Source organism: Mesoplodon densirostris, chromosome 1 (assembly GCF_025265405.1).
Source record: "Mesoplodon densirostris isolate mMesDen1 chromosome 1, mMesDen1 primary haplotype, whole genome shotgun sequence".
Classification (NCBI taxonomy): Eukaryota; Metazoa; Chordata; class Mammalia; order Artiodactyla; family Ziphiidae; genus Mesoplodon; species Mesoplodon densirostris.
Window position 1 is genome coordinate 148,093,796 of NC_082661.1, and position 26,613 is coordinate 148,120,408.

At 39.9% G+C, this 26,613-nt stretch overlaps 1 protein-coding gene across 7 annotated transcripts in view; it reads left to right on the plus strand.

Moving 5' to 3' along the window:
• TEC (tec protein tyrosine kinase) overlaps nucleotides 1-26,613 on the plus strand; it is a 159,793-nt gene that overhangs the window by 125,919 nt on the left and 7,261 nt on the right. For all 7 annotated transcript variants that reach the window (XM_060110320.1, XM_060110302.1, XM_060110306.1 and 4 more), the window contains 7 exons: nucleotides 3,860-3,925; nucleotides 8,750-8,804; nucleotides 11,959-12,038; nucleotides 13,189-13,322; nucleotides 17,055-17,129; nucleotides 17,884-18,055; nucleotides 18,177-18,393. In XM_060110320.1, the coding sequence (XP_059966303.1) occupies nucleotides 3,860-3,925; nucleotides 8,750-8,804; nucleotides 11,959-12,038; nucleotides 13,189-13,322; nucleotides 17,055-17,129; nucleotides 17,884-18,055; nucleotides 18,177-18,393 (799 nt within the window). The remainder of the gene's footprint in view (nucleotides 1-3,859; nucleotides 3,926-8,749; nucleotides 8,805-11,958; nucleotides 12,039-13,188; nucleotides 13,323-17,054; nucleotides 17,130-17,883; nucleotides 18,056-18,176; nucleotides 18,394-26,613) is intronic.

Here is a 26,613-nt window from a genome sequence, read left to right on the forward strand (position 1 = left end):
TCCCCCCGCACCCCACCCCCAAGGTAAAGTAATCTTAGATTTGTCTAGGAGAGAGAGAATGTGTATGTGTGTGTGTGTGTGTGTGTCTGTCTGTCTGTCTTTCCGTCTATATGTATGTGCATATGCGTCTATGTCTAAAATACATACATTCAAGAAATTTAAAAACAAACATTATTTATACAAAATAATTTAGGATTTAAAGAGAATAGTCCTTTCAATCTTATTATTGGTAAATAATGGGTAAATGTGGATAAACATAGGGGATGGGTCTTAGGCTTCATTAAGAAAGCTCTGTATCCTGTGCTTACCTCTGAAATATAATAATCCTGTTTATATTCTGAGTTCCTGTGGATAGGAAGAGGAGGACTTTTTTGTCCTGGTTAGAGCATGTCCTCCCTCCAAGTCTGCTTTCTCACCTCCTATCCCATCCCTAGTTCCAGTTCTCTGTTCCTCAGGTCACTTCTGGAGAAGCAGTGGAAGCCTCTGGGTTGGGCAGGGTCCGTGTCTTCCGCTCACTTCTCAGCAGTGGTAGATCTCCTGAGTGCTGGTTTGCTGTGCATTATTACCTTTTTGGAAACCTTTTAATCTATGTTTACAAGAAGGTCATCACTGCTTTTTTTTGCCAAACACTGTAGAAGATTGATTTTTATTTTTTATTATAGACATTTTCAGATATCCAAAAAGTACATAATAGTATAATGGAGCCTCTTGTCACTTGACTTCAGAAATTACCAACATTTGGCCAGTCTTGATTTTAAAATCTTCCCAACTGTTTTTTGTCGAGTATTTAAAACTAAGTTCAAATCATCATGTTGGGCCTCCCTGGTGGCGCAAGTGGTTGGGAGTCCGCCTGCCGATGCAGGGGATACGGGTTCGTGCCCCGGTCTGGGAGGATCCCATATGCCGCGGAGCGACTGGGCCCGTGAGCCATGGCCGCTGGGCCTGCGCATCCGGAGCCTGTGCTCCGCAACGGGAGAGGCCACAACAGTGAGAGGCCCACATACCGCAAAAAGAAAAAAAAAAAAAAAAAAAAATCATCATGTCATTTCACCCCTAAGTCTAACTGCTAAAGATTTTTTTAAACAACTGCTGTGTCATTATCATACTTAATAATAAGTTAAAAAACATCATCTGTAGGCTTTCCTGTAACATTTTCAGGACTAGAAGAAGAGTACAAATAAAAGCCCAGATATCATATGTTTAAATATTTAGAAATTATAAGTCAAGCTAACAAACTGGTAAATAAGATGTAACTTATCCTCCAGCTTGACAAACATACCTTCAAAATGACCAGGAAGGCAATGTTTGGATTGGAGTTCCATGCCCGAATGTGATAGTGCACAGAGGGCCAGCTCCCTGGGGTGTCTCCCTTCTCTCTTCCCTTCTGCCCTGGGCTCCATCTCACATGTACCATGTGAATCTCCCAGCCGTACATCCAAACTCTGTCCACATGGTTTGCAAAAGCCACCCCCCAACTTGGTCACTCCTTGGGCCTGGGCTGGAGTGGGTGCACACAATCAGCATCATTTGCTTTTCAAAGGATGAAACCCATTGGGAAGGCCCACTTAGGGCTTGGTAGTGGGCAGAGAATTCTGGTGCCCTAGTTATACAGATGATGGTCCAGAGGAGGGCTGAGGGACCATGGACTTTAGCATCCTCTCGAAAGTGTGAGGTCAGAGCAGGGGCCCTCTGGTCCAGGTCTAAGGATAGTACCGACTCTGTAATTCTGGTTTCCCTTGATTAGCTCTAATCTGTACTTTACAGTTTAATCAAGGTTGAAACAAGGTCCACACATTGCATTTTGGCTGATGGGTCTCACGTCTTTCTTTTATTCTGTAACAATCCCTAGCCTTTTTTTTTTCTCATTTTTGATTTATTGATAAAACCAGGTTATTTCCTCTATGAAATGAGCCACAATCTAGATTAAGCTGTTTGCTCCCACATGGTGTCATTTAATATGTATCTGTGTCCTGTATATCTGGTTGTTCCACTTCTGATGATGCCAGGATTACTCATTGGTTCAGGTGTCAACATTATTCCTCTATCATAAAGTTCTTTATCAGTGTTTCACCTAATGATTTTGGCATCCATTGATGATTATTGCTTAGATCCATTATTTCATTAGGGATAGCAAAATGGTGATTTTTCTAATTCTGTCATTCCATCTGCATTTATTAAATCTCTAAAGAAGAACTGCCTCATGAGCCAGTTCATTTAGTCCATGCAGGAAAGGCAAGATACATTTTGGATTCTTATCTTTTACCAACTTTTCAGAATAATGAGTTGATGACCAAGCTTCCTCTGTTGATAACAATGGTAACCAATAATGTTTTGTGTTATTATAGATGCTTATATATTTGGTTTCAGTCTATTGCAGTCATTATTCTTTTTGCTTGAATTGTCCCATCGTGGGTCAGTGGTAGCTATTTTTTTTTTTTTCGGAACTTGGACCTCTCACTGTTGTGGCCTCTCCTGTTGCGGAGTACAGGCTCCGGACGCGCAGGCTCAGCGGCCATGGCTCACGGGCCCAGCCACTCCGTGGCATGTGGGATCTTCCCGGACCGGGGCACGAACCCGTGTCCCCTGCATCGGCAGGCGGACTCTCAACCACTGTGCCATCAGGGAAGCCCGGTAGCTATTTTTGATTTGGGACGCTTTTAGTCTTTCTCAGCTTCCCTGCTTTCTGAATAAAATAAAATAGCTCAAGTTCATCATGTATTTTTCCTGACCAAACCTGCAATTTGCCATTTCCCCAAGGAGTTCTGGCTCCTTGTAGTAAGAAGCAATATTTAGAGACAACAGTTGGGGTGCTTGGATTCTAATTGCTGCTGGATTGTTGTTGCTTCTAGGCCTTTCTCAGTGCAACAGAGCTACATATATGCACTGGTATGTGTGTTTGTGTGTGTGTGTGTGTGTGTGTGTGTGTGTGTGTGTTATGAGTTCTTACTAATAGTTCAAATTCAAATTTAAGATTACAAGGTTTTTACTCAACTTAGAAATTTTATACATGTATCTCTTTTATGCTGAAATTCTTGGCTCTAACCAAGATTTTACCTGATATGATTGCTCCTTAAACTGTAATGTGCATAGGAGATAGGAGTCATCTGGGGTAAAATCAAAGATTCCATAGGCCCACATAGGCCTTCTCCGTTCAAATCTCTTGGGGTATGACCCAGGAATTTGCTTCTTTTTTTTTTTTTTTTTTTTTCCGGCTGTGCACGGGGCTTGCAGGATCTCAGTTCCCTGACCAGGGATCGAACCCGCACCCAGTGCATTGGAAGCATGGAGCCTTAACCACTGGCTCGCCAGGGAAGTCCCGGAATTTGCCTTTTTAACAAGTGACCTGATGATACTGATGTAGATGGCAGGCATTACCTTCTGTGAAACAATGCACTGTTGAGGTATTGGAGTGATGGGTGTTTTTGTCCAATACTTCAACTTTTCTGAAGTAGTGGTTTCTTTAAAACATCCCAAGAAATTGTGAACTCAAAAGAAGCATCATGGAATATTAGCAAGGGCTCTGAAACTAGTCACAAGTTCAGAATTCAACTTATGGCCCTGTTGCTGGCTAGCTTTGAGACCTTGAGAAAGTCTCTCAATCTTTCTAAACCTTAGTTTCCCCGCCAAAAAGTGGGTACAATAATGCCTGCCTACCTCAGAATTTTTGTAAGGATCAAATGAGGAAGTTCTTTGTAAAGCATCAAATACTATAGCTATATTTACTTATTGGGGGTCAGCTAGTCTTTCTTATAAGCTTTAGGCAGTTTTATACTTTATTCCGGAAAGATAGTAATTTTTCTTTTAGTACTCTCTCAGTAAAATAATTTCAGTTTATCTAGAGTATTTTTCTTATTTCTAGGAGTGAAGGATATATCCCAAGTAATTACGTGACAGGAAAGAAATCAAACAACTTAGATCAATATGAGTAAGTAAAAGGTTATTTTGTGAATATGGAGAACTAGAAAATGTTTTTATTTTCTTAATTATGTAAGACATTTTGGAGATTAATGGTTATCTTTCATCATCTTTAGAAGGATGTACTAACTTAACTCAGTTGTCTAGTATGGTAAATAGACGTTGTGAGAATTAGTTTCTATAATACACTTTACCTGAAGGTACTATGTGTGAATAGAATTACAGAAGTGAATATAATTGAATTGATTTTAAACGAATCATAGCTTTAGCTGACTTTGAAATACAGCTCATTGCTCATTCATTCAAGAAATCAAAATACAGTTTCCCAGAGTGGCCTTTAAAAAAAACATTTGATTGTTTCTTTTTTCTAACTATAATAACAATATGTGATTATTGTTTTAAAATTCTTTGAAAATATGAAAAATGTTAGTAAGAGAAATTATTCAGAAATCAACTAGAGTTGACCTCTGTCAACATTCATATATTTCCTTTCAATCTTTAGAATCATGGGGTATATACTGTTTTATACCCTGTTTAATTCACTTAATAGTATATTATGAGTGTGAGTATTTCCTCATGCCATTAAATGTACTTCGAAAACATTTTAATAATTGCATTATATTTCATTCAGTCGTGAATTCTTCAAATGTTTACTGAGACCTTATTGTGTATCAGGCACTGTGCGAGGCCTTAAGGGGTACAACCAGACATATGGCACATGGATGTGCAATAATTTATAGAATCATTTCCTTATTTGTATGGCATTATGTTGTTTAGGCATCTTTACTATGTAAAAATACTGTGATACCTCTTCCTGCTTATTGTCTTAAACTAGATCTCTAAAAATCTACATACTGAGCTAAAGGCTAGTTATGAACTTCTTAAGACTCCTAATCATGCTGTCAAATTACTTTTCAGAGACACAATGGGCTGCTGTTTCTATGCTCACTAGCAGTGCATGGCCAGGTTTTAGTGAGAGGCTCATATATGCCAAATATATATGAGCCTTTTGTGGTCATTCTGAGGTGGTGTATTCATGCTTCATTCACTTCTTTAAAAACAACACTGTCACCACCACCACCACCAACACAAAGCTGTTTCCTCTGTCCATGTTACTTCCTGTAATGTGAGTGTACCTTAAAAGTCTAGAAAAGGATTAACAGATTCAAAAGTCCTAGCACTCGGTGGTGTGACCCCTCAAAGTTGTTTTAGGAGTAGGTGAGGGTATAAAAAGCATGTAACTAAAATAGTGGTTTTGTTCTTGAATGACTTTTAGGAAAATAGAGTAAATCCTTAGAATTAGGGAAGGTGCTAAAAGGTAAAAACTTGGACCTGATTTTAAAGGGATCTGACCGAGAAGTAACTGGTGATTTCAGGAGGGATGTGCTTGGAAACCAGATAATCCTTATCTAAATGGGAGAACGCCCCTTATGACTCATGGGATTACAAGTAAGGGTTTTAGGAAGTTTATGATTCATTGCCATGCAATTGTTGGGTGCCTGACTCCACCTCGGCACGACCGAGTGAACTTGCCGTGGGAGTCCCGTCAGCCAGCTGCCCAGGGATTGGGGATTCCACGTTGCGTGGTGCCAGCCCTGACTGGATGAGAAAGGAAGAACCTGTTCTCAGTGCTGACAGTCTCTCCTGCTGTCTTTCCACTCCACTATTTGTGTTGGATTTTGCTAAAGCCCATCCTGTAACACGTCTTAAATGTCTCCAGGGTTAAAAAGCCTTTTGGCAGCTGCTGAATCAAGAGCCCTTCTGCTGTTTGTTTGGGGGCAGGAGCGTCCGGGCAATGACTGTCTACTGGGCTCAGCTCAGGACTGGCAGCCTGCAGCTCCCAGGGCCGTCAGTACCCTAGTTCCCACCTCCACACCCAGGTCCCGGTTGGGGGAGGACAGGACCCTCGGAAGTGCTGCAGGAAAGAAACTGGACTCGTTGTGGTGGTCAGTAAGATGTTCTTGATGGAAGCGTGCTAAAGGAAGAAGGTGACAGGAATGCAAGGACCCTTAGAACAGGAAAAGTCTAGGACAAGACTTTGCGTGGGTGATCCAGGAGGCAAGGGCCAAAGTGAGAACCGGCAAAGATTATATAGCTCGTTAGTTGGTTGGTTGGTTGTTTTCAGTTTTTTCTTAGTTTATACCTGTTGCCTCCTTTTTCTAATTTACCCAACCCACCCTCTCCAAGAAGTTTGGCCAGGATCCATCCTTTCCAGAAGGTTGTCCCCAAAGCTGCTTTCCCGTCTATTCAGACAGCACTATGAAGTCCTGTCCCTCTGGAGTGTTTGAAGTGACCAGCCAATCTGAAACCCTCATTACCATTAGGGTTTTGATATCTAAGAATGGAATGACAAGTTACTTACAAATCCCGGGCATTCTTTCTAGAAGTATATAGTTCCTTCATCAGGGGACGCTAACTAACCTCCAACAGGCATTTCTCTGCCGGGCTCGTGGGCGATGCACGCGGGGGCGTCTGGGCGGCAGCTCTCCGGCTCACTCCGGCTCACCACGTGTGCATCGTTCTTCCCGACAGGATGCATTCAGCAGAGCCACTCTTGTCTTTCCCTCCTTGCCTGGTGATGGGTATCATGGAAGAGGAAGAGAAGCCACAAAGAACCGTTAGGAAATACTCACCACGAGATGACTCATCTTTTTTTTTTTTTTTTTTTGTGATATGCGGGCCTCTCACTGTTGTGGCCTCTCCCGTTGCGGAGCACAGGCTCTTGGACGCGCAGGCTCAGCGGCCATGGCTCACGGGCCCAGCCGCTCTGCGGCATGTGGGATCTTCCCAGACCGGGACATGAACCCGTGTCCCCTGCATTGGCAGGCGGACTCTCAACCACTGCGCCACCAGGGAAGCCCGATGACTCATCTTTTGATTTGTTCATCACTACGTCCTCCTTTCCTTCCTTCAACATACCCTTCAGGGTCTGAGTTTATATCCTAGGGAGGAAAACATCCTTTCTGGGGAAACTGCAAATACCAAACCACTTAGAATAGGATTTGTGCTGTGGATTTTTTTTTCTTTCCTTATTTCTTTTATCCCTTCCCAGGAGCTTGAATATACCAAGTGAGGAAAGGACCTTTTCCTTTCTCTGAGTATCTTATATCGAATTTCTCTTGAGAGGCGCAGTTTAGCTTTACTGATTTCTTGCATCTGAACGTGAGCCTGAGCCTCCATCGCTTACTCTCACTGTGAAGATGTGGGCTTGGATCTCCTGTGATTAATAAAGAGAATTTTTTTTTCAATCTTTCAGGTCCTGCTGGTTTATAATGCATAATGAGAGCTGCAACTACCTTTTGTATCTTTTATGATTGTTTTTGGTATCCTGACAAATATTTCTCCTATCAGTGGGAAAGCTTTAGGGACAGAATATATTCTGTTCTCCTCATTTATTTTATTCCTCAGTTGCATTCAGAAATTGATCAGAATTTAAATTTGCAATTTTGTTGAACTTGGTCTCAGTTCCTAAAGTGGGGTCCACAACAATGAGATCTTAATACCCACAATTCTGAGGCCTGGTTAATCACTTCAGGCTCCAAATAAAATAACAGTTTTTGGCTTGTGTTGAGGTTATAATTTGTGTTTGCCCACTCCAAGTACATAAAAGAATCCAGACCAAAAATGATCTTGTATTTTTTTCTTTGTATTTTTCCCTTCCTCAGTCTGGGAAGGCCTTTGTATTCGTTTGTCTCGGGGTGTTTGCTGGGCCAAAAGCAGGTGCCGTTTCTTTTATAAAAGGCTGAGACAGTGGTGGAAACTTCATGGGTTTAGAGGGGCCAAGCTGGTTTCATAACATTGGAATCCTTGGGAAATAGGACTGGATGGAGGGTTCTCTGCCCACTAAAGTCCATCTAGAACAAACCACACAAAACAAAACAAAAACCCAAGTTTAAAGCTGACAGTCTGAGTTCATCTTCTCTGGCCAACTTGCTCATAATCCCCTGGAGAGCATTGGCTAGGGGAAGTAGGGAGAGGGGAGTACCTCTGAGGATGAGGTGGGAGATGGCAGTATCCATCTTTCCTTAGGAAAGATTTCTCAAAGGTTAAGCAGGGGCACCGATATGCAGGGGCTTGGCACAGAGTGGTGTGAGGGCAGGTGCCACTGCTTGGCCCTGGTGGGATTCCTACAGTAGACCTTTGGAGGACTGCCAGGGGTCGGGGCTGTGCTGGAACCAGTAAGTCTGGAAGACCCAGGAGGCCTGCTCTTCTGTTTTGCTCTGTTTCTTTCAATACTTGGGACCTTCGTGAAATTTGCGGGGGAGGCTTCATGATGATTTGAGATGAAATCTACTGCCTGTTGGTGGGATGGGGGCTTGGGATTAGATTTAATTGGAATCCAAGACAATAACGTGGTGATGTTTCCTGCGTATTTGAGTCAGTGGGGTAAAATTCATTCTTGCTATTATTATAATAGTTAAAAATTGGAAATGATTTTTATGTTAAATAATGAAGACTAGCTTAAATAAATGATGGCGCATCCAGACCGTGATGCACAGGACTACATTGCTTTGCAAAGATGTGTATCGTATACCGTTATATGAAAAATTCAGGTTCTGATACAGCAAGTGTAGCTTGACCTCACTTTAATACAGAAAATAAGAATGTTGGCATACATATGTGTCTTCATAAAAATATGGGTAGAAAAAGTCTGCATGTATGTGTATCCAAATGTTACTAGTGGTTGTCTATATTATTGAGATTATGAATGAGGTCTTGTTCTTATTTCTTGTTTGTTATTGATGAGTAATATTATCAATACCTTGCTAATCCTAAAAAGAAAAAAGAACAATTTTAAAAACCTGAGGCCTTAAACATATCTTTTTCTGTTCAGATGGTATTGCAGAAATATGAATAGAAGCAAAGCAGAGCAACTCCTTAGAAGTGAAGTAAGTGTTTGTACTTGTCTTGTGGGTTTGGTTTCAGCACAAAATCAATTGTAGCGAATCCTTGATTAGTAATTCCACCTACCTCTGTTTCTAAAGCCCAAAAAATACTATGGCGTAAGTACAAGTTTTCATTTTTTGAAATCATTTAAAAGTGAAGACTGCTCTATTAGTTTCCTGGGGCTGCTGTAACAAAGTACCACAGACTGAGTGGCTTAAACAGCACAAGTTTGTTGTTTCATGGACCTAGAGGTTAGAAGCCTGCAGTCCAGATGTCAGTGGGCGTGGCTCCTTCTGGGGGCTGTGAGGGAGGGATCTGTCCCAAGCCCCTCTCCTTTTCTCCCCATGGTTCTTCCCTCTATGCATGCCTGGCTCTGTGTCCAAATTTCCCTTTTATAAGGACTCCAGTCATATAGGATTAGCCCCCCCCCCATGACCTCATTTTCACTTGATTCCCTCTGTAAATCTCCACAGAAGCTCACATTCTGAAGTACCAAGGATTAGAACTCCAAAGTATGTTTTTTGAGGGGGAAAGAATTAAACTCATAACAATAGGTAATAGCTATACATGGGCAACATTTCTTTACTGTTTCTTACTGATTTATCATTTGCTACCTTGATATTAGTATTTACATGTGTTTTTCCTTTTTGCTTGAAGTTCTTTGTTTTAAAATAGTTTACATCAGTGTTATGTGCTATCTTTTATAAATTAAGTTTTAACACAATATTTAGTTGCCTTTAGAAATGTGCTAAAATTCTTACACTTTACAAAGAAATAAAGTGGAAGGATGAAATCTACTATAGAGGAAACTAAGTGGACTTAATGAGGAGACAACCTGAGTCTAGCTGTGACTTTTCTAGTGTTTTTTGCATCTGTAAGACAGAGAGGTTGGATTAGAAGATGACCTCTGCAGTTCTCTGCATTTATGATCTAATTATTCTATTTAGTAATTGCTCCCAGTCTTTTTTTTTTACATCTTTATTGGAGTATAATTGCTCTACAATGGTGTGTTAGTTTCCACTTTACAACAAAGTGAATCAGTTATACATATACATATGTTCTTTTTTTTACATCTTTATTGGAGTATAATTGCTTTACAATGGTGTGTCAGTTTCTGCTTTATAACAAAGTGAATCAGTTATACATATGTTCCCATATCTCTTCCCTCTTGTGTCTCCCTCCCTCCCACCCTCCCCATCCCACCACTCCAGGTGGTCACAAAGCACTGAGCTGATCTCCCTGTGCTATGCGGCTGCTTCCCACTAGCTATCTACCTTACGCTTAGTAGTGTATATATGTCCATGCCACTCTCTCACTTTGTCACAGCTTACCCTTCCCCCTCCCCATATCCTCAAGTCCATTCTCTAGTAGATCTGCATCCTTATTCCTGTCTTACCCCTAGGTTCTTCATGACATTTTTTTTTCTTAAATTCCATATATATGTGTCAGCATATGGTATTTGTCTTTCTCTTTATGACTTACTTCACTCTGTATGACAGACTCTAGGTCCATCCACCTCCCTACAAATAGCTCAACCTCGTTTCTTTTTATGGCTGAGTAATATTCCATTGTATATATGTGCCACATCTTCTTTATCCATTCATCCGATGATGGACACTTAGGTTGTTTCCATCACCTGGCTATTGTAAATAGAGCTGCGATGAACATTTTGGTACATGACTCTTTTTGAATTATGGTTTTCTCAGGGTATATGCCCAGTAGTGGGATTGCTGGGTCATATGATAGTTCTATTTGTAGTTTTTTAAGGAACCTCCATACTGTTCTCCATAGTGGCTGTACCAATTCACATTCCCACCAGCAGTGCAAGAGTGTTCCCTTTTGGCTCCCAGTCTTTTAAACCTGTGCTTTCTTATTTCATCTCCTGCTTAGTATCCACCTTGGAGGTTTAGTTGGACGCTTCTTTCTGTAGTTTATGTTACGAGAGCAATAGCAGGTGACTTTGCTTGATTCAGATGACACATCATCTCTCCCTGCCCCTCCCCCTCTACAGGATTCTTACACGCCTCCCTGGTGACCTCACAATGAGAGGCAGCTCTAGGGAAGTGGGTAGCTAGAAGGCCTGGGGTCCAAATCCTGGCTCTGCTACTTACTAGCTGTTTGAGTTGGGGCAAATGTCCAACTTTTCTGTGCCCCATTTCCTTACCTGTAAAGTAAACAGGCAAGGAGATAACAATAGTACCTACCTCATAGGACTGTTTTGAGGACTGAGTAGATCCACATATTAGAACATATTAAAACAGAATAAGTGTTCAATAAACATGTTTTATTATGAATTAACTGTTAATGATCATTGTCCCTAATTGTTCTTACCAGATTTATTTGTGGGCCTTTATTTCATTCCATTGTCTTTCCTAGGAATAAGAAGAAAATTTATTTTATTTTAGTCTGTTAAACACACTTTCATTTTAAAGCAATTTCAGTGCTAGAGATTGACTGTGGCATTATTGGTGGAGAGCTATTTGAGGTTCCTCACTTCTGTTTCTTGCTCTTAGGCTAAGAACCTGATGAGGATTTAGCTTTTGGTCATTCAGCGTGTTGCTGCCTTTTGGTTTTCTCGGCTTAAGTTCCTTGTGCCTCTGTCTCTCCTTTCATAAAGAGTGATATTTAACATCAATTTCCAGGGGAATTAAGGATTTGTTAAAAAATCTTCCTATAAAGAGCACTGAGGTATTTACAGGAAAAATGCTGTGTGGATAGAAGATGATATTGAGTCGGGATTCAAGGCTTATAGCAAATATGAAAAATGTATGAAATGAAATCCAGTCATTAAGAGATACATTTTTCAGTAACTGTTTCCCCACATGTCCAGGACAAAGGAATTGCAAAATTTTGTCTGTTAGTTCTGGAAGGGCCCTGAGAGATTGTCTTGTTGAGATGTCTTTTACTAGTGTGTGTGAAGAGTTGTGATTGTGGGGAATTATGAGTGAGCTTTCTTTAACTAATCTCACGGTTCAGTAAAGTGAAGTGGAAGGTCACATGGATGGATGACTTACCTGTTGGTAAGTTGTGCTTCTCCAAAGCAGATTTTCTCGGCAGAGGATAATAATCATAAAATCATAAGATTGGCTTCTTGGATCTTCTCTGTGGCATTGGTATTTGTTATTGGACTGAAAATAATTTCTTCTTGGATTTTAGGATAAAGAAGGTGGTTTTATGGTAAGAGATTCCAGTCAACCAGGCATGTACACAGTCTCCCTTTATACAAAGTTTGGAGGGTAAGTAATCTCTCTCTCTCTCTCTCTCTCTGCTTAAATTCAGAGTTTTTATATGAAGTTCTTATATAGTTTATATGGGTTCCTAATTTTCAAAAAATAAGCTACAATTCAGCATTAAAAAAATCTGAACTTGATTTCTAAAGTCTATACCATTTTTATATTCATATCTAGTAATTTTCCTCATTTTCCATATATATATTTGTTCTGAATGACTGCCGAAACTTCAGCAACATTCCACAGATAATTACTTTGCACTGTGCTAGGTACTAAGGACACCACACTGAGCCAGGTAGACACAGACCCAGCCCTCCAGTAGCTTAGTGAGGGCTTCTTTCAGACAGGCAAACAGGCAGTGATGGTATATGTGAGTGACTGCTATGCAGGGAGGGCAATGTGTGTGTGTGTGTGTTTGTGTGTCAGGGTGGGGGTTGGTGGCACATAGCCCCAACACATCTGAGTTAGGCATTAACGTTGTCTACTGACATCCAACGTGAGACCTGACGGGTGAGGCAGGCAAAAGTTGGAGAGAGGGAAATGTGTTTCCGACACAGGAAAGTGCCTGGACCTGGAAGTGAGGGAGCACTTGGTGAGCTGACAACAGTGTATTACAGCTGGATTGTAGAAGGGGAGGGGCAGGGGGAAGGGAGGAGAGAGGAGCCTGAGAGGTAGAAGTGGAAGGCATGTCATGTCCATGTCAAGGAGTTCGAGCTTCACAGCGGCAAGTGTTCTCTGGAAAGGATTTTCAGCAAGAGATGACTCGGGAAGATCTAAGAAACCTAAAATAGAATGTGTACATGATTTGTACGTCTAGGTTATTCACTTTTAGAGGTCTTCCGGACATTTGCAGCACCAACAGCAGGGACAAAAAGCAGTATCCAGCTAATAGCTATTTTAAGACTTTTAATTGTTGGTAAATGGAGTTTTGGTAAATGTTCTCTTTCACGATCTCATGCAAGGGACCAAGTATCAGTGACCACTTCATAACTTCCTTTTGTTAAGTTGAAAGGTGAAGCTAAGAAGAACATGGGGAAAAATAAAATTTGTGTAGAAAATAGAGGGGGCCGTATGTAGGGACCCTGATAGAAAACATCTTAAGGGTGAAGTTACATTATTCCAACTTGGTTCTAACACATTCTGATTTTTGTTACAGAGAAGGTTCATCAGGTTTCAGGCATTATCATATAAAGGAAACAACGACATCTCCAAAGAAGTATTATCTGGCAGAAAAACATGCTTTTGGTTCAATTCCTGAAATTATTGAATATCATAAGCACAATGCAGCAGGTAAGTGAGCTGTTAAAACCTATTTCAAATATAAAGTAGTGGTTAAAATGATTAGACATTGTGATGAATTCTTCCTTGAGCAAGTTTATGTTGTAGTTAATTGTAGAAAGTGATTGATTTAAAATTACTGCATATTAAGGAAATGATATATACAAAGAGAAATCAGAAATAATAACTCTAAAGAAGCCCCGTCTTGACCTTAAAACACAAGTTATCCTTATCGTGTGTGGCAAACGTTCACATCTGCCACATACAATACAAGGTTTACATCCTTGGTACTGACAGAGGTTCTTTGCTTGACCGAACTTTAGTCAGGCTCCTGGACCATCTCCTGGGCCCATCTGTACACTTTCTTATAAAATCCAGTTTGGGCAATAACCCTGCTAAGTCACTTTAACCAGAACCCCTTACCCTTGAGATTTGATGTCTAATCACCCTCAGTAACTGGTCGGGTTCATCGCCTTCCACCGTCCCCCCGGGTAATGTCTGGGTACCCTGGCTTATTTCAGCAAGAATCTTGTTCGATTAGTTTGGCCAGAACCACTCTAAGCCCTCCCTGCGTTGATGTTTCTTTTAGTAATTTTCCATCCACTGATTCCCCACCCTTCTCTGTGGCTGTGAGTTCTCATTTGTCCAGGCTGTATTCAGAGTCGGGCCCATCTCTCTCCCCGACTTTAAAATCCCATTGCAGTGGTCCTTATACCTATCACAGTGGTCCTGAATAAAGCCTGCTGGACCATCTTTAAAAGCGTCATTGAATATTTTTTCTTCTTTAACAGTACCGGACTACAATCCAATGTATGTCTATGTCGCAGCTGTCACAGAAGCTGCCAGATAAGCAGCTTAGGTTTAGGCCTGTTTTAGAGGCTTCCAAAGACTAGCAGAAGAGTGTCCCAGACACGTCTTCCATCTTCCCAAATCTTTGCTACACTTAACCACCAGAGTGGGAATAAACCAAACATCAAAAGCAAAACCAGAAACGACATTTGTGCCCTTGGAAGCTCCAGAGGATGAGATAGAAAGATTTCTAGCCTTTGACTTCAAAGATGTAACTGAGCAGGGGTTAGCCAAGTGTCCAGCCCAATTTATGGAAAATTAACTTTTGAAATTTTATCGAAGGCCTTTGCCAAGTCTGTTGCTATATGTGACTCTCTTCACGTCTCTCAGATAGTGATAGGAACAGTTATTGAGATATAATTTACACACCATAAAGTTCACCCACATGATGTGTACAACTCAGTGGTATGTAAATTAGTATATTTACAGGGTTGTGCCAACTGTCACCATAATCTGAGGTCATTTTCAGCATCCCCCATGAAGAAATCTTGAACTCATTAGCAGTCACCCCTTAACCCCTTCCACCAGTCCTGCCCTAGGCACCCACTAATCTACTTTCTATCTCTACAGATTTACCTATTCTGGACATTTCATGTAAATGGAATCATACCATATGCAGTCTGTTCTGACTAGCTTCTTTTTTTTTTTTTTTTTTTTTTTTTTTTGCAGTATGTGGGCCTGTCACTGTTGTGGCCTCTCCCATTGTGGAGCTCAGGCTCCGGACGCGCAGGCTCAGCAGCCATGGCTCATGGGCCTAGTTGCTCCGTGGCATGTGGGATCTTCCCGGACCGGGGCATGAACCCGCGTCCCCTGCATCGGCAGGTGGACTCTTAACCACTGCGCCACCAGGGAAGCCCTGACTAGCTTCTTTGAGCATAATATTTTTGACATTCCTCCATGTCGTAGCCTATATAAGCACTCCACTCCTTTTTATTGATGAATAATAATCCATTGTGTGGATTTTTTTTTTTTTTTTTTTTGCTGTACGCGGGCTTCTCACTGTTGTGGCCTCTCCCATTGCGGAGCACAGGCTCCGGACGCGCAGGCTCAGCGGCCATGGCTCACGGGCCCAGCCGCTCCGCGGCACGTGGGATCTTCCCAGACCGGGGCACGAACCCGTGTCCCCTACATCGGCAGGCAGACTCTCGACCACTGCGCCACCAGGGAAGCCCCATTGTGTGGATTTTGTTTATCCATTTTATATCATTCATCAGTTGATGGACATTTGGGCTGTTTCCACATTTTGGCCATTATGAGTAATGCTGCTGTGAACATTTGTGTACAAGTTTCTGCATGAAACATGTTTCATTTCTTTTGGGTACTAACCTAGGAATGGATTTGCTGGATCATATAATAACTCTGTGTTTAACATTTGAGGAACTGATTTCATATCAATTTATCCCCTGAAGAACTTTTTCTTATCTTTTATTCTAGTCTTTTTCTGCATTCACATTCCCCTATTTCTTTCTTTTTGTTCTTGTGTGAATTTTTATGCTTCACCATTATCTCAATTCACTCATTTCAGAAACATGTATTAAGTGCCTACTGCATGCCAGGAACTATGCCGGACTGTAGGGATACTATGGTGAACTAGATGGCTATTGATCTTGTCTCTCCCAGATCTTACCATCTGGTAGGGGAGACAGAGAAGTACATAACAATATTAAATTACAGTGAGATATGCTGTATTAGAAGAAATACATAGTGCTACAGGTGTTTATAGGAGAAATACCTGGGATTTCTTATTTAGTACTGTAAGCAACTTAAGTTAAAGGATTTAAGGTACCTCACTGATTCCCAGTAGTTGTGTTATTCCCAGTCATTAATATTGTAGAGCCCAATTTTTATGCTAAGATTACAAATGCTGAGTTATGTCAGGTGAATCACTTTAATTTTAGCAGACTACTGTAATTCCATTTCATAATTCAAATCTCATACTGGAAAAGAACATGAAATAATAATTGATAATAATTGTTGGAAACCTTTTAACATCCTTTAAAGTGTTTGCAAGACACCATGCTAGCATAGTGCCTGATAAACACTGTATTTAAAAAAAATGTTGAATGAATAAAAACGTATATTTTAAAAATATGAAATTATTGGCTCAGAGAGTAGTGAAACCAAGCAGGACCCTGTGGGGGCCCTCCTGGGTACAAAAGCTCCTCTGTGTTTCCCGTTTCTTGTTTGAAAAAAAAAAAAAAAAAAAAAAGGCTTTAGTCTCCTAAGCCTTCCGCAAGCTCCAAAGAGCAGGATCAAGCAGTTAATGATTAGAGTCACAGGACTCCTAGTTCCTCCTGAAGGGATGTAGATAACAATCTGATGCATATCTTTGAGTCGCTCTGCAGAAACTAAGACCCCCATCCAGGTGGAGGATGGTGACTACATGCTGACCACAAGCAGGTAGACCCCAGGCTGGTTGGAACCAGAAGGTTGATGATTGAGATTCCTGAAACATCACCCTGTTACCTACCGTCAGCCAATCAGAATAAGGTCCACAAGCTGATCACTTGTCTTACTACCCTCTCCCCTAACAATGTTTTTAAAAACCCTTGTCGAAGGCAAGGACACTGGGGAATTTGGGTCTTTTGAGTATAAGCCCCCGGTTCTCCTTGCTTGGCCCTGCAATCAACCTTTTTCTGCTCCGGACTCTGACATTTTGGTTTGTTTGGCCTCACTGTGCATCAGGCACACAGACTTGGTTTTGACAACAGTAGGATTATCTTCCTTCCTGCCTTCCTTTATTTTTTGCTAGCATATAGCAGAGGGCTATATATACACAAAGAAGATGAGCACTAAGTGAATAAATGAATGAATTTTGTAAGTGAGTTTCTAGTTTAGCACTTTACCATGCAGAATGATTGAGTGAATTCAACTGTAATACTCTTTGATTTCTAGGACTTGTCACAAGGCTGCGGTACCCAGTTAGCACAAAGGGGAAGAATGCACCAACCACTGCAGGATTCAGCTATGGTAACTCCTTTTGTAGTTGCATGGCAAATTCGTCTTGAAAAGAACCCGTTTTCACAAGACCAGTTTAGATGTGTAGAATTCCACATAGCAGAACTGTTTTTATATAAGTTTACCGTGTGAGATGTTAGATGATTACACTTATAGCTGTAGTAACCCTAGGTTTTCTGTTTTCATCATTATTCATTATTTGGTAGAAAACTGTCCGTCAGTGAAAAATAAGCATTACCATGTTACTTCTAAAATAAATCAAAGCCTTTCCTGCTTCTCACTGGGCTTGGTTGGCTACTCACAGGAAAGTAAAGATGGAGGTAATAGAGAAGACATGCAACTTGATTGTCTTTGTGCTACTGGTGAAAGCCTTTTAAACAGGTTAAACTCTTTCCAACCTGATGGAATTGAAAAAGAAAAAAAAAACTTCAGGGGGAGGAATGGTAAAGGAGGAAGTATTTGTTTAAAAAAGAAAAAAGTACCTTTAACTTTCAAGCTCCATTATTATTAGCCTATTGTGCAGCATCTTCTTGCCTTCTTCAGTTCACTTTGCTTTTATCGTGACAGCTGAGAAGGGGTCCATCCTCCCCAGAGGGAGGAAGGCCACCTTCTGTCGCTTATGGGCAGGTTGCAAGTCGGCTCTGTGTTGGTAATTGCATTACCTTGTAAGTTTTAGATTGACCTTGGTTATAGTTTCTTTGTTTCTCACTGATTCCTACTGTATTCTCCTGATTAAATTTTATCACTTTCCCCCTCTGTCTCACAGAAAAATGGGAGATTAACCCTTCAGAGCTGACCTTTATGAGGGAGTTGGGGAGTGGACTCTTTGGAGTAGTAAGGCTTGGCAAGTGGCGAGCTCAGTACAAAGTAGCCATCAAAGCTATTAGGGAAGGTGCCATGTGTGAGGAAGATTTTATAGAAGAAGCTAAAGTAATGATGTAAGTTTCTACATTTTTTCTGGTTCCCCTTTTTGTATTAAAAAGTGGCCCCTTGCCAGCTAACATCCCTGGTGGTTTCTTTCCCTGCAGTAACTCTGTGTATGCATGACTTCCCTCTCAGGAAACTGACACACCCGAAGTTAGTACAGCTTTATGGTGTATGCACCCAGCAGAAACCCATTTACATCGTTACCGAGTTCATGGAAAGGGGATGCCTTCTGAATTTCCTCCGACAGAGACAAGGCCATTTTAGTAGAGATGTGCTGCTGAGCATGTGTCAAGATGTGTGTGAAGGGATGGAGTACCTGGAGAGAAACAGCTTCATCCACAGAGACCTGGTAATCGCAAACCACCTGCCTTCCCATCACCAGCCAAATTCCTTTGTAATCTGGGTCAACAAATGAGCAATGACGTGTTCATACCCAAGTTTTGTTCTCAACAATATATCACCATTACTTTTAAATGTGGTAAATTTAACTTCCCCCATAGTTTTAACAGAAAGATCTTTATTAAATCTAATACATGTAGTATATAATTACATAGGTACCTGCTTATTAAATCATACATGATTACATAGGTAATATTTCCAGGTTAGTTACCATGCATTACATTTGGTCTTCATAAGAATCCCATGAGATAGCTAATCATAACAGATTTTTTGACCACCATTGTTTTATAGATAAGAAAATTAGCATCAGAGAAGTGAAATGACATGCATATGGTGATAAATGGGAAGTTAAGGGTTGACTCATCCTTTGACTAAGTCCTAAGCTGTTTTCCATCTCACACACTAAAAGCTGAAATTATAACAGAAATCCTTTCATTAATTTTCTTCACTGGAAAGAGATGGAGTCGACGTTAACTCCAGAAAATACCAGAAAAAGTAATCTATTACTGGTTCTAAATTATTGTGCTGGAGACACTTCTTAATTTTTCCTCTCTCTTACTGTCTCCCTCTCTTCTCCACTCTTTTTCTTTCTCTTTTTCTTCTCTGCCTATTCTTTCCAAATGTGTCTGTTTTCAGTATGTTGGTAGAACCATTAGTCCCTGTTAAAGTATACAATACTCTATTATTAACTATAGTCATCATGCTATATCTTAGATCCTCAAAACTTATCTTGTAACTGAAAGTTTGTACCCTTTGACCAACATCTCCATTTCCCCTAACCCCCCAACCCCTGACAATCACCAGTATAGTCTTCCTTTCTGTGAGTTCCATTTTTTTCCCCCTTAGATTCCATATATAAGTGATAGCATTTAGTATTTGTCTTTCTCTGTCTGGCCTGTTTCACTTAACATAGTGTCCTCCAGGTTCATCCATGTTGTTGCAACTGATGAGATTTCCTTCTTTTTTTATGGTTGAATAATGTTCCATTCTGTCTATGTATATATATACACACCACATTGTCTTTATTCATTCACCCATTGATGGACACTTGGGTTGTTTCCATGTCTTGGCTATTGTAAATAATGCTGCTATGAATATGGGAGTGCAGATGTTTCTTTAAGGTACTGATTTTGTTTCGTTCAGCTATATACTAGGAAGTGGGACTGCTGGTTCATACATATGGTAGTTCTGTTTTTAATTTCTTGAGGAACCTCCGTACTGCTTTCCATAGTGGCTATACCAATTTGCATTCCCACCCACAGTATACAAGGGTTCCTCTTTCTCCACCTTTTCTTTTTTTTTTTTTGTTATTTCTGAGATACACATTTTAAAGTAATAACTAGAAATATGACTTATAACATTATACCAGAACATATAAGATTTTTAGGAATTTCATGTAATGTCTGAAACATTTATATTAACATATTTCCATACCAATAACCCAAAGAAAGTTTAGTATTAGTTGTTTATTTTTTTTAATTTCTGAATTTTATTTTTTTGTACAGCAGGTTCTTATTAGTCATCAGTTTTATACACATCAGTGTATACATGTCAATCCCAATCGCCCAATTCAGCACACCCCCACCCCCACCCCACTGTGGCTTTCCCCCCTTGGTGTCCATACGTTTGTTCTCTACATCTTTGTCTCAATTTCTGCCCTGCAAACTGGTTCATCTGTACCATTTTTCTAGGTTCCACATACATGCATTAATATTTGATATTTGTTTTTCTCTTTCTGACTTACTTCACTCTGTATGACAGTCTCTGGATCCATCCACGTCTCAACAAATGACTCAATTTCATTCCTTTTCATGGCTGAGTAATATTCCATTGTATATATGTACCACAACTTCTTTATCCATTCATCTGTCGATGGGCATTTAGGTTGCTTCCATGACCTGGCTATTGTAAATAGTGTTGCAATGAATATTGGGGTGCATGTGTCTTCTTGAATTATGGTTTTCTCTGGGTATATACCCAGTAGTGAGATTGCTGGATCATATGGTAATTCTATTTTTAGTTTTTTAAGGAACCTGCATACTGTTCTCCATAGTGACTGTATCAATTTACATTCCCATCAACAGTGCAAGAGGGATCCCTTTTCTCCACACTCTCTCCAGCATTTGTTGTTTGTAGATTTTCTGATGATGCCCATTCTAACTAGTGATACCTCACTGTAGTTTTGATTTGCATTTCTCTAATAATTAGTGATGTTGAGCAGCTTTTCATGTGCTTCTTGGCCATCTGTATGTCTTCTTTGGATAAATGTCTATTTAGGTCTTCTGTCCATTTTTGGATTGGGTTGTTTGTTTCTCTAGTCTTGAGCTGCATGAGCTGTTTATATATTTTGGAGATTAATCCTTTGTCCGTCAATTCATTTGCAAATATTTTCTCCCATTCTGAGGATTGTCTTTTCGTCTTGTTTATGGTTTCCTTCACTGTGCAAAGCCTTTTAAGTTTCATTAGGTCCCATTTGTTTATTTTTGGTTTTGATTTCCATTACTCTAGGAGGTGGATCAAAAAAGATCTTGCTGTGATTTATGTCAAGGAGTGTTCTTCCTATGTTTTCCCTGAAGAGTTTTATAGTGTCCAGTCTTACATTTAGGTCTCAAATCCATTTTGAGTTTATTTTTGTGTATGGTGTTAGGGAGTGTTCTAATTTCATTCTTTTACATGTAGCTGTCCAGTTTTCCCCGTACCACTTATTGAAGAGACTGTCTTTACTCCATTGTATATCCTTGCCTCCTTTGTCATAGATTAGTTGACCATAGGTGCGTGGGTTTATCTCTGGGCTTTCTATCCTGTTCCATTGATCTATGTTTCTGTTTTTGTGCCAGTACCATATTGTCTTGATTACTGTAGCTTTGTAGTATAGTCTGAAGCCAGGAAGTCTGATTCCTCCAGCTCCGTTTTTTCCCCTCAAGACTGCTTTGGCTGTTCGGGGTCTTTTGTGTCTCCTACAAATTTTAAGATTTTTTGTTCTAGTTCCATGAAAAATGCCATTGGTAATTTGATAGGGATTGCACTGAATCTGTAGATTGCTTTGGGTAGTATAGTCATTTTCACAATATTGATTCTTCCAATCCAAGAACATGGTATATCTCTCCAACTGTTGGTATCATCTTTAATTTCTTTCATCAGTGTCTTACACTCTTCTGCATACAGATCTTTTGTCTCCCTAGGTAGGTTTATTCCTAGGTACTTTATTCTTTTTGTTACAATGGTAAATGGGAGTGTTTCCTTAATTTCTCTTTCAGATTTTTCATCATTAGTGTATAGGAATGCCAGAGATTTCTGTGCATTATTTTTGTATCCTGCAACTTTAACAAATTCATTGATTAGCTCTAGTAGTTTTCTGGCAGCATTTTTAGGATTCTCTATGTATAGTATCATGTCATCTGCAAACAGTGACAGTTTTACTTCTTCTTTTCCAATTTGTATTCCTTTTATTTCTTTTTCTTCTCTGATTGCCGTGGCTAGGACTTCCAAAACTATGTTTAATAATAGAGGTGAGAGTGGACATCCTTGTCTTGTTCCTGATCTTAGAGGAAATGCTTTCAGTTTTTCACTATTGAGAATGATGTTTGCTGTGGGTTTGTCATATATGGCTTTATCATGTTGAGGTAGGTTCCCTCTATGCCCACTTTCTGGAGAGTTTTTTATCATAAGTGGGTGTTGAATTTTGTCAAAAGCTTTTTCTGCATCTATTTAGATGATCATATGGTTTTTATTCTTCAGTTTGTTAATATGGTGTATCACATTGATTGATTTGTGTATATTGAAGAATCCTTGCATCCCTGGGATAAATCCCACTTGATCATGGTTTATGATCCTTTTAATGTGTTGCTGGATTCTGTTTGCTAGTATTTTGTTGAGGATTTTTGCATCTATATTCATTAGTGATATTGGTCTGTAATTTTCTTTTTTTGTAGTATCTTTGTCTGGTTTTGGTATCAGGGTGATGGTGGCCTCATAGAATGAGTTTTGGGAGTGTTCCTTCCTCTGCAATTGTTTGGAAGAGTTTGAGAAGGATGGGTGTTAGCTCTTCTCTAAATGTTTGATAGAATTCACCTGTGAAGCCATCTGGTCCTGGACTTTTGTTTGTTGGAAGATTTTTAATCACAGTTTCCATTTCATTACTTGTGATTGGTCTGTTCATATTTTCTATTTCTTCCTGGTTCAGTCTTGGAAGGTTATACCTTTCTAAGAATTTGTCCATTTCTTCCAGGTTGTCCATTTTATTGGCATAGAGTTGCTTGTAGTAGTCTCTTAGGATCCTTTGTATATCTGGGGTGTCTGTTGTAATTTCTCCTTTTTCATTTCTAATTTTATTGATTTGAGTCCTCTCCCTCTTTTTCTTGATGAGTCTGGCTAATGGTTTATCAATTTCGTTTATCTTCTCAAAGAACCAGCTCTTAGTTTTATTGATCTTTGCTATTGTTTTCTTTGTTTCTATTTCATTTATTTCTGCTCTGATCTTTATGATTTCTTTCCTTCTGCTAACTTTGTGTTTTGTTTGTTCTTCTTCCTCTAGTTCCTTTAGGTGTAAGGTTAGATTGTTTATTTGAGATTTTTCTTGTTTCTTGAAGTAGGCTTGTATAGCTATAAACTTCCCTCTTAGAACCGCTTTTGCTGCATCCCATAGGTTTTGGATTGTCGTGTGTTCATTGTCATTTGTCTCTAGGTATTTTTTGATTTCCCCTTTGATTTCTAAAGTGATCTCTTGGTTATTTAGTAATGTATTGTTTAGCCTCCATGTGTTTGTGCTTTTTACGTTTTTTTTTTCCCTGTAATTCATTTCTAGCATTGTGGTCAGAAAAGATGCTTGATATGATTTCAATTTTCTTAAATTTACTGAGGCTTGATTTGTGACCTAAGATGTGATCTCTCCTGGAGAATGTTCTGTGCGCACTTGAGAAGAAAGTGTAATCTGCTGTTTTTGGATGGAATATCATATAAATATCAATTAAATCTATCTGGTCTATTGTGTCATTTAAAGCTTCTGTTTGCATATTTATCTTTTTTTTTTTTTTGTGGTATGCGGGCCTCTCACTGTTGTGGCCTCCCCCGCTGCGGAGCACAGGCTCCGGACGCGCAGGCTCCGGACGCGCAGGCTCAGCGGCCATGGCTCACGGGCCCAGCCGCTCCGCGGCATATGGGATCCTCCCAGACCGGGGCACGAACCCGTATCCCCTGCATCGGCAGGCGGACTCTCAACCACTTGCGCCACCAGGGAGGCCCTGCATATTTATTTTCATTCTGGGTGATCTGTGCATTGGTGTAAGTGAGGTGTTAAAGTCCCCCACTATTATTGTGTTACTGTTAATTTCCTCTTTTATAGCTGTTAGCAGTTGCCTTATGTATTGAGATGCTTCTGCATTGGGTGCATATATATTTATAATTGTTATATCTTCTTGGATTGATCCCTTGATTATTATGTAGTGTCCTTCCTTGTCTCTTGTAACATTCTTTATTTTAAAGTCTATTATATCTGATATGAGGATTGCTACTCCAGCTTTCTTTTGATTTCCATTTGCATGGAATATCTTTTTCCATCCCCTCACTTTCAGTCTGTATGTGTCACTAGGTCTGAAGTGGGTCTCTTGTAGACAGCATATAGATGGGTCTTGTTTTTGTATCCATTCAGCGAGCCTGTGTCTTTTGGTTGGAGCATTTAATCCATTCACGTTTAAGGTGATTATCGATATGTATATTCCTATGACCATTTTCTCAATTGTTTTGGGTTTGTTTTTGTAAGTCCTTTTCTTCTCTTGTGTTTCCCACTTAGAGAAGTTCCTTTAGCATTTGTTTTAGAGCTGGTTTGGTAGTGCTGAATTCTCTTAGCTTTTGCTTGTCTGTAAAGCTTTTAATTTCTCCATCGAATCTGAATGAGATCCTTGCCGGGTAGTGTAATCTTGGTTGTAGGTTCTTCTCTTTCATCACCTTAAGTATATCATGCCACTCCCTTCTGGCTTGTAGTGTTTCTGTTGAGAAATCAGCTGTTAACCTTATGCAAGTTCCCTTGTATATTATTTGTCATTTTTCCCTTGCTGCTTTGAATAATTTTTCTTTGTCTTTAATTTTGCCAATTTGATTGCTATGTGTCTTGGCATGTTTCTCCTTGGGTTTATCCTGTATGGGACTCTGTGCTTCCTGGACTTGGGTTCCTATTTCCTTTCCCATTTTAGGGAAGTTTTCGACTATAATATCTTCAAATATTTTCTCTGGTCGTTTCTCTCTCTCTTCTCCTTCTGGGACCCCTATAATGCAAATGTTGTTGCATTTAAGGTTGTCCCAGAGGTCTCTTAGGCTGTCTTCATTTCTTTTCATTCTTTTTTTTTATTCTGTTCTGCGGCAGTGAATTCCACCATTCTTTCTTCCAGGTCACTTATCCGTTCTTCTGCCTCAGTTATTCTGCTATTGATCTGTTCTAGTGTAGCTTTCATTTCAGTTATTGTATTGTTCATCTCTGTTTGTTTGTTCTTTAATTCTTCTAGGTGTTAGTTCTTTAATTCTTCTAGGTCTTTGTTAAACATTTTTTGCATCTTCTCGATCTTTGCCTCCATTGTTTTTCTGAGGTCCTGGATCATCTTCACTATCATTATTGTGAATTGTTTTTCTGGAAGGTTGCCTATCTCCAGTTCATTTGTTTTTCTGAGGTTTTATCTTGTCCCTTCATCTGGTACATAGATAGCCCTCTGCCTTTTCATCTAGTTTGTCTTTCTGTGAATGTGGTTTTTGTTCCACAGGCTTCAGGATTGTAGTTCTTCTTGCTTCTGCTCTCTGCCTTTTCTTTTTTGCCAGCTGTTGTCATCTCGTGTTTTTGTTGGTAGTCATTCTGACAGGTGTGAGGTGATATCTCATTGTGGTTTTGATTTGCATTTCCCTTATGATTAGTGGTGTCAAGCCCCTTTTCACGTACCTATTGGCCATTTGTGTGTCTTTTTTTTTTTTTTTTTGCCCTAACACACGGCATGTGGGATCTTAGTTCCCCAACCAGGATTGAACCCATGCCCCCTGCAGTGGAAGTGTGAGTCCTAACCACTGGACCGCCAGGGAATTCCCTGTGTGTCTTTTTTGATAAAGTGTGTATTCAGTCCTCTGCTCATTTTTCAATCGAATATTTGCTTTTTTGCTATTGAGTTGAATGAGTTCCTTATATATTTTAGATATTAACCCTTTATCAGATATATGTTTTACAAATATTTTTTTTCCCATTCTGTAGTTTGCCTTTTCATTTTGTTGATTGTTTCCTTTGCTGTGAAAAAACTTTTTACTTCAGTGTAGCCCTAGTTATTTATTTTTGCTTTTGTTGCCTGTGCTTTGGTGTCAGATCCAAAAAATCATTGCCAACACCATGTCAAAGTGCTTTTCCCCTATGTTTTCTTCTAGGAGTTGTATAGTTTCAGGTTTTACATTTATGTCTTTAATCAATTTCAAGTTAATTTTTTGTATGGTGTAAGATTAGGGTCCAATTTCATTATTTTACATATGGATATTTGAATTTGCTGGCACCATTTATGGAAGAGATTATCCTTTCCCCATTGTGTGTTCTTGGTGCCCATGCTAAAGATTAGTTGACCATATATACATGGGTTTATTTCTCGATTCTCTGTTCTGTTCCATTGGTCTATGTCTCTGTTTCTGTGCCAGTACCATACAGTTTTGTTTTTTTTTTTCTGTGGTATGTGGGCCTCTCACTGTTGTGGCCTCTCCTGTTGCGGAGCACAGGCTCCGGACGTGCAGGCTCAGCGGCCATGGCTTACAGGCCCAGCCGCTCCACGGCATGTGGGATCTTCCCAGACTGGGGCACGAACCCGTGTCCCCTGCATCGGCAGGCGGACTCTCAACCACTGCGCCACCAGGGAAGCCCTACCATACAGTTTTGATTACTATATTTCTGAAATCTACTTCAAAATCAGGAAATGTGATGCCTCCAGCTTTATTCATTTTCAAGATTGTTTTGGCTATTCAAGGTCTTTTTAGTTTCATATGAAATTTAGATTGTTTTTTATATTTCTCTGAAAAATGCAGTGGAATTTTGTTAGGGTTACATTAAATGTGTAGATCGTTTTGGGTAGTATGGACATTTTAACAATATTAATTCTTCCACTCTGTGAACACAGGATATCTTGCTGTTTATTTGTGTCTTCTTCAGTTTCTTTCATCG